The 7,746-nt window shown below is 47.3% G+C and overlaps 1 protein-coding gene across 1 annotated transcript; it reads right to left on the reverse strand.

Moving 5' to 3' along the window:
• Positions 1-4: 4 nt before the first annotated feature.
• On the reverse strand, positions 5-6,993 carry FITM2 (fat storage inducing transmembrane protein 2). The gene is made up of 2 exons (XM_054046009.1): positions 6,549-6,993; positions 5-4,675 (listed from the first exon to the last, which is right to left on the reverse strand). The coding sequence occupies exons 1-2, from the start codon at positions 6,719-6,721 to the stop codon at positions 4,060-4,062; spliced, it is 789 nt and encodes a 262-aa protein (XP_053901984.1). The 5' UTR covers positions 6,722-6,993; the 3' UTR covers positions 5-4,059.
• Positions 6,994-7,746: the final 753 nt, after the last annotated feature.

The following is a 7,746-nucleotide window of genomic DNA, read 5'->3' on the forward strand; positions in this document are numbered from 1 at the left end:
ATACTGAATGTAGGCAAGAGACTTTAATTCAGGAAGTCAAACAAGGCTGTTATGAGTTATAATTTCATGATTACAATTGCTTCATATCAACATCGACTATAAGATTTGAATATTGTCCTCTCAAATACTTTTTCCAGGTTTTAGTTTTTAAAACGCAGGCAAATTCCAAATGTATTTCCAGCAAGTTCAAAGAAAAGATCTGTCCACTTGGCAACAATCCACATCAAATCCAGCTGTTTAGAGTGGAGGTTTCTTCTCTGCTGCAAATTTACCCCTGATGTGGAGGGACTGGATTTTCATTCCAGTGGTAAATATAAACTAAATAAATAAAGAGAAAAAATACGTGGACAGAAGATTTTCTGCCGTTGAATTCCACAGACAGCTATTAGATTAACACTGAAAATGAAAAGGACGGGATCATCTGCCTGTGGTATGATCAAAATGCACAAAAGAAAAGTTCCAATGTCTGAACACAGCAAGTGAACTCTTCAAGTCAACGGTAAACGTGTGGCCTCTGTACTGAGACTGGCCACCTACCCGCGAGATTTCCAAACACATTAGGAATGAAATCCAGGCCCCACAGTGGAAGTTTTGCCATTGACTTCAATGGGGCCAAGTTTTCACTCTAGGCGCACAAAGTGCAGCTGTATTACTAAGATAGTTTGCTCAAATGGGTATTTATGTGTAGACAATTACACAATCAGTCTGCACAGTGGACACACGTTAGAACGCTCATTTTGCTCATACATTTTCATACCTCGTATTTTTGAAAATTTGGGCCCTACTGTCCAAAAACCATTGGAATTCTCAATGACAAATTTAAGTCTTATCCTGCAATACTTGATCACCAGAGTAGTCCTTACTCATGCAAGTAGTCCCATTAACTACATGGGCACAAGTAGCAGCAGTGGGCCCTTAATTTATCTTTAGAGGCTCCAGAAACTGAACCTTAACTACACAACCCCTTGTAAGTCCCCTAGGTGAATTTGATCAGTTACATTTGTCTAACATACTAGCATTGAGGTTACAGGAAAGTTTCAAGCATTTCCATATCCTATGCTATTAATTTTAATAATAGTAATAATAATAATAATAATAATAATAAACAGTTACTATGACACACTGGTTAGGTGAATGGAAGTATTTGTAAACACAGATTGCACAAAAATAGTGTTTTCCAGAGGGGAAGCTAACTTTAACTTAAGCTTTAAAAGCCTGTCAGTTTAACTGCATAGTTTTTAATAATACTGGGGTTCTATTCAGGCCTTATCTACATGGGAACGTTGCACCCCATAATTTAAACAGATATAGTAAAACTGATATAACCCATTTGTGGCCTTTCATGTCAGTATAAAGGAATATAAAATCAATATAAATATTAGTTCAGGAAAGAACAGGATCTTGGGGTGTGTCTGCCCAAGACTCTGGGCTTTTAGCAGTTTTGTTTAAATCTACTGGGAACAGGTTTAAGCTAACCCAAAATAAGAGTGTCCACACAGGGTTTCACATTAGTTTAACTATATCGGTTTAAATACTGATTTAAGTTAAACTGATGCAACTTTGTCATGTAGACAAGGCGACCGATAAAGCAGCTGAAAGGTGGTTTGACACAACGGATATGTCTACAATTTGAACTGGAGGTGTAATTTCCAGCTTGAAGAGATATATCTGCATTATCTCAGATTGATCTAGTACACTAAAAATGGCGTGTAGCCGCGGCAGCATGTTGAGCTAGCCACCTGAGTACGTATGAGTCTTGGACAGGATCGTACTCAGGGTTGCTGCCACCTCCCACCACCGTGCCGACACTTCTTTTTTTAGTGTGATAGTTTGAACAGAGCTACTGCAGATATGTCTCCTGGAGCTGGACATTACATCTCTGGCTCCAAGCGTAGACATACCCAAAGAACAACCCAAAATTCAAACCTAACTCTCATCAGACAGCCTGATCCTGAGATCTGCTTTGTGCCTTCTGGGAGCTCCCGAGTACCCTCAACCATCACTTGATTCAAAGGGAACAGAAGGACGTCCGCATTTCAAAGGATCAGGCCCCAAATGAGAAATGAACCTGTTTGTATGTGCAGGACTGTCTCCTTCTCTGGCTAGGAAAGAAGTATTAAGGTGGCAAAATGAACGTATTAAGATCAGGGTATGGAACCCCTTGTCCTAAAGGCAGCAAAACACTTAACTCAGGGCATGTCTTCACTACCCGCCGGATCGGCGGGTAGCAATCGATCTATTGGGGATCGACTTACCGCCTAGTGAAGACGCGATAAAATCGATCCCCGATGGCTCTGCTGTCAACTTCAGAAATCCACCGCGGCAAGAGGCGGAAGCGGAGTCGAAGGCGGCGCAGCTGCGGTCGACTCGCTGCCGTCCTCACAGCCAGGTAAGTCGACCTAAAATACGCAACTTCAGCTACGCTATTCACGTACCTGAAGTTGCGTATCTTAGGTCGACCCCCCCCCCGTAGTGTAGACCTAGCCTCAGAATCAAGTAATGTAGAAAATTAGGTCCATTACTGTGCTATTAGAACTAGCTACAGTTTAGCAGACATACAGATGAGCTACGAAAAGCTTTTGATAGCCTGCTGGACTCACTACTACTGCTGTAAAACTGATTTTGGTTTGTCTACCCTGACATGAATAAGCCTTTTGTAAAACAAGATAAAACTTCTTTAAACTAAAAATTATGCTAAATGTCTATCTCACATGAAGGACAGAACAGAGACGTCCCAATCTGTACATCATAATAGGGTTTGACTGGCTACCACTTTTTGCCACAGCTTAGTATGCAATTAAAATAGCTTATTGATGCCAACAAAAAGGTAAGAATAAATATTTCTTTAAGCATATTGCTATAGTACCCTTGGTAAACACTGTATTACAGACAATCCCCAATAAACAGAATGATTCAAGATACAGTGGGTCCAGTCAGTGCACTTGTTACATGAGGCCAGAAATCCGCAGGGCGTCTGAAAGGTACACATCAAACAGAGCTTTTTTATTGCAAATACAAAATTTGCAACTTATAACATCTGAAAAAAAAATCTTTTAAATCATTAACATTTTTGTACAAGCCAATTAACAGAGAATTGGGAGGAGTCGTCTTATTATTACATTTTAACAAAACATACCACCTTGCTATTTTTACAATTAGTGTTAAAAATAAAGGGACAAATCTATTTTTTTAAAAATCAACTGAAGCAATAAAACTTATTTTTTAGGAATTCATTTTCAAAGATTGAGAGTAGCAGTCAATTTAAAGCTATGACCCAACATTAGACTCTGGGTCTCAAAAAACAAAGTCTCTCTTCTCGTTGCTGAATATACAGATGGCCAATTAAGATTTATGGGATGTGAAAGTATTTAACAGTCTGAGAATGTGAGGCTTCACAACCCAGCTCCATTCTGCTTTAATAAGTGCATTTTGATTGCCAATTAAAAGTCTGTTGCAATAGTTAGCACCATTACACTGCCCCAGGCACATTTGTAAAGTTTACTACTAGTGTTCAAAAAGTCAGACTTAAAACCTAGCACAAGATTTGGACCATATGAAATATTTTATCTTAAAAAAAGATGGGGGTGGGGAAGAGAACGATGAATTTCAGATCAGTGAAAGGTGTTGGTTTGACAGCCCTAAAGACTGAAGACCTCTGTCAATCCTGGATCCTCTGTTTATCGACAGAACAGGTAGAGAGAGCACAGGCAGTAGTGCAGGCTTTCCTTACAGCACCTCGCCAATGGGCCTCAAGCTTGCCCCAGCAAGACCCACAGGAAGGGAGAAGATAATTCAGTCTCCAGGTGGGATCCAACCCTTGGCCTCTCTGCTCAGATTTCAGTTAGGTGGCCAATTATACCCAATCACGGTAGGCAGTTCTGTGATATCAACATTTGCTCACCAGGAACCATATCATAGCCACAAGCCAGGCATCAGACTGTAAAGACTACTGGCCTTTCTTCCCATCCCCTTAAATATGCTCTTTACTATTAAAAAAAAAGTAGCATTGGACAAACTAATATTCCTGTATTTAAAACAAAATCTGAAACACAGAAACTTTTATCTGCTACAATTAGGCTTCTTTGAACTCAAGCTAGTGTTTTGGGGAGGAAGTCCGGGAGAAAAGGATTTCAAGTACCAGAACCTGTATGTTCCATACCAGGCTGATAGACCCACTAGGGTGCCAAACAATTTTTGGGAGAAGTCATGGAAATATAGAGCAGTGCAAAAAAACATCCAGACCCAGATCAGGGTGAGAAAGCTCAAGGCAACGAACAGGGCATTGACCACTGCATGTAATCGTGGGCTCCGATCAGTGTTCAGGACATGCAACACAGCCATCTCCTCCACAATCATCAGGGCACAGTATGTTAGAAGGAAGGAGTGCCCTGAGATGTCGAAGCCGTGCCAGAAGCCACCACCCTGGCGGCACTGCCACTTGCTGAGGTGCTCCTGGAACAGCACATCAAGTGCTGGCGATTTGTAGCAGCTGCCAGTGAAATCCTCTATGTGCAAGAAGAGACTAGTGCAGACATACCAGGCCACAGTGCCCACCAGCAGGGTGCTGATACGCCGCAGCGTCCCCAGGACGTTTCGGCTGAGACGGTAGTTGGTGATGGCAATGAAGGGTAGCAGCAGCCAGAATGTCCAGGCCCAGGCCAATTTGACAAAATAGCTGCCAGGGAGAAGTCAAAGGAAACGTATAAGTATATTAGCCTTCAAGTCAGCACGGAAGGGGTAGGGATTAGGGGTGTACATGGAAGAGGTTTCTAAATTACATCATTCACAGCTATTTACTTTGGTTATTTACACAGCACCCAACACCACAGCATCTAATCGAGAACCCTAGAGAACGGGGGTTCTTAAGCTTTCAAGTGACAGCCAAACAGACTGTCTTGTGGACACATCCCTCCCTCTTCATGACTGTCTGGACCAGCTCCCCTGCCCTCCAATCCACAACGGATTTACATCCCCATGGCAACTACAACTGCTAACGTGAAAAAGTAATATCAATAACCTGGGGGTTAGAGGGGGGGGGGGTGTTGCACACTCTGCTGCTCCTATAGGCTCCACTCATTTGCATACACCAGGGGCTCTTTGCATCCTTCCATTCTCCTGTACAAGTTCCCTGTGGGCCACTCTCCCAACTCCAGGGATTCTCTGCAACCTCCCCCGCATGCTCACGTTGGGGATTCTGTGTGCCTCCCACTCCTCACCTCCCCACCCCCCCAGGGTTTGTGTGATCCTCCATTCCCCCCAAACCGAGAGCTCTGTTTACTGTCCCTTCCCCTCATCCCAGGGGCTGCCCATTATCATTATTTCACTTCTTTCTGTCTGGAGAAAAATCATGCGGGGTGTCAACACATTAAACTATTGATGAACAGGGATGAGACAAGGGGTATTGTTATGCTGGAAGGTATTAATTGTTGCCATCAACCAGTTCTTTGATCTACTAACAATTGCAGAGATACTTGAAAATATGGCAGGGGCTTCAAGTGTCCTCCATTTTTCCAACATTCAGAAGTTATTGCATTATATAACTAAACAGACAAATGTCATCAAACTGAATGTAAGACCTTGCAAGCTTAGCCAAATATTTAATGTGTTTTAGGAGCTAGAAGAAAGAAGGAGAGTCAGCACCATCTGATCTAATCGCTCTCAGATCCTGTCCCCAAGTCTCCCTGCCAATTTCTGGGGCTTTACAACTATGTTTTTCTATTTAAAAAATATGTCTCCCTGTTTCTGAGTGGAAGATCCAAACAGACAAAACTGATTTACTATACAGGAGAAAGACTAACAGAGCGACAATGACGGCACACAAAAGGCTGCCAGATGCACAATGTAAAAGGGAAAAACACAGAACTATTTTCTCTCTCATCTCTGTCTTTTGCAGGAACCTCAGGGATCTCGGGAACACTCGCGGGTACAGCACAAGCAGGCTGATGCATGATTGTTAGGTTCACAGGTCCCTTTAATTACATTAAATTAAATTAAATTAATGGAGATATCCCATCTCCTAGAACTGGAAGGGACCTTGAAAGGTCATCGAGTCCAGCCCCCTGCCTTCACTAGCAAGTACTGATTTTGCCCCAGATCCCCAAGTGGCCCCCTCAAGGATTGAACTCACAACCCTGGGTTTAGCAGGCCAATGCTCAAACCACTGAGCTATCCCTCCCCCAATGTTGTTGCTCACAGACGGCCGGTGCTGGCTGGCTCCCTGCATCGGGCTCCCCTGCCCCTCTGTGTCCTACAAGCAACCAGGCCCAACAGGATGAGCGTGTTATGCGTGTCCGGACTCTCTAGTATCCTTCTGCAGCCCTGCATGAAAGGAGGCACGTTTGCACTGCTGGTGGGCCAGCTTGTGCTCCATCACAACAGTGCCTGCTGGGGCCACTTGGATCAGGGCTCAACCAGCCCCCGCTGTCCCCCCGAGCCATACACCACCCAGCAGGGTCACCCCCAGCACTGTCCTCCAGGCCACCCTCCCCCACCTGTACACACCCCAGCAGGCGCAGGCCCCGCCCCCTCCCCGGAGCCCCGCCCCTCACATGTTGAGCAGGTTGCGCTTGCTGCTCATGTAGGAGTCGGGCAGCGGCCCCAGCGCCTTCAGGAGGGAGCCGCCCAGCATGAGGCCCAGCAGGCCCCAGGGCAGCCATAGCCGCATCGAGCTCCGCACCAGGGCGGTGCGCAGGGGCCGGGCGCAGCGATCCAGCGGCTCCATCGCGAGTACGCTCACTCCCAGCGCAGCCACAGCCGGACGAGATGATCACACCGCCCCGGCGGCGCCCGCCTGCCTCTCCCGGCCGCCGTACTGCGTCACCGCGCGTGCGTGCGTCACGACGCGCCGCTCCCACTGGAGTCCAGGGTACAAGGGCGCCGGCGCCATCTAGCGGCCGCTGAGGGAGCTCAAGTCGCTTCTGACGGAGCCGCTTGTTTGTGAAAGGCGGAGTCGGGTATTTCTCTCGGGAGACTGGGCAGCTTTGCCAGGCAGGGCCGGTCGGGTCTGGTCAGGCACCGCCGCGGCCGGGCTGTGCCCGCCCCGTGCAGGACTGGGGCGAGGAGCCGCGCCGGGGCGAGTCTCTGGGGTTTCCGCCCTCCGTGACCGGCTCCCATCAATAGGCTTCAGAGTGAACAGGCCGGGCTCTGGGGGGCGGCTGGCGGGGCCGCGTGTCCCGTCCCTCAGCCCCAGGGAGGCGTCGTTATCTTCATCACAAGGCAGATTGGGCTGCAGGAGGCGGCTACCAGAGCCAAGCAGTGGCTGGGCCCCACCAGCACGGCACGGCCACCCTGCGGCTCTAGCCAGGGCACTCCCACCCACCCGCCAGGGGAGCCCGGCCCCCGGGCACCTTCCAGAGGCTCCAGCACAAACACAGCCCCCTCTCCAGCTGGGGGCGAGTAAGTCACTGCAAGGCCGGGGGGCAAAGGCTCTGGGCAGCACCGCGGGCAGAGCAGAGCGGTAGCATTTACCTCAGGAATGGGGCTGTTTAAAGCCAGCCTGAGCCCTGCTCCCCCTTCGCTGGCACCAGCCGGGGCCCCTTTGCTGATACAATTCAATAAACTCGGAGTTTTTTCACAGCTTTCCACTAAGTGGCACCACATGCCTGTTGAAAGGAAGGAACTCGGCTACTCCTGACAGCCTCAGGATAGCACCAGATCCTGGATAGGGGGTTGCATCAGTTTACCTGCGTCACTTCCATTTATCACTCTGGCTCTGAAAAGCTCCGTGTGGCCTCAAGTGACTAGACA

The sequence above is a fragment of the Malaclemys terrapin genome, chromosome 12 (genome assembly GCF_027887155.1).
Source record: "Malaclemys terrapin pileata isolate rMalTer1 chromosome 12, rMalTer1.hap1, whole genome shotgun sequence".
NCBI classification, from domain to species: Eukaryota; Metazoa; Chordata; order Testudines; family Emydidae; genus Malaclemys; species Malaclemys terrapin.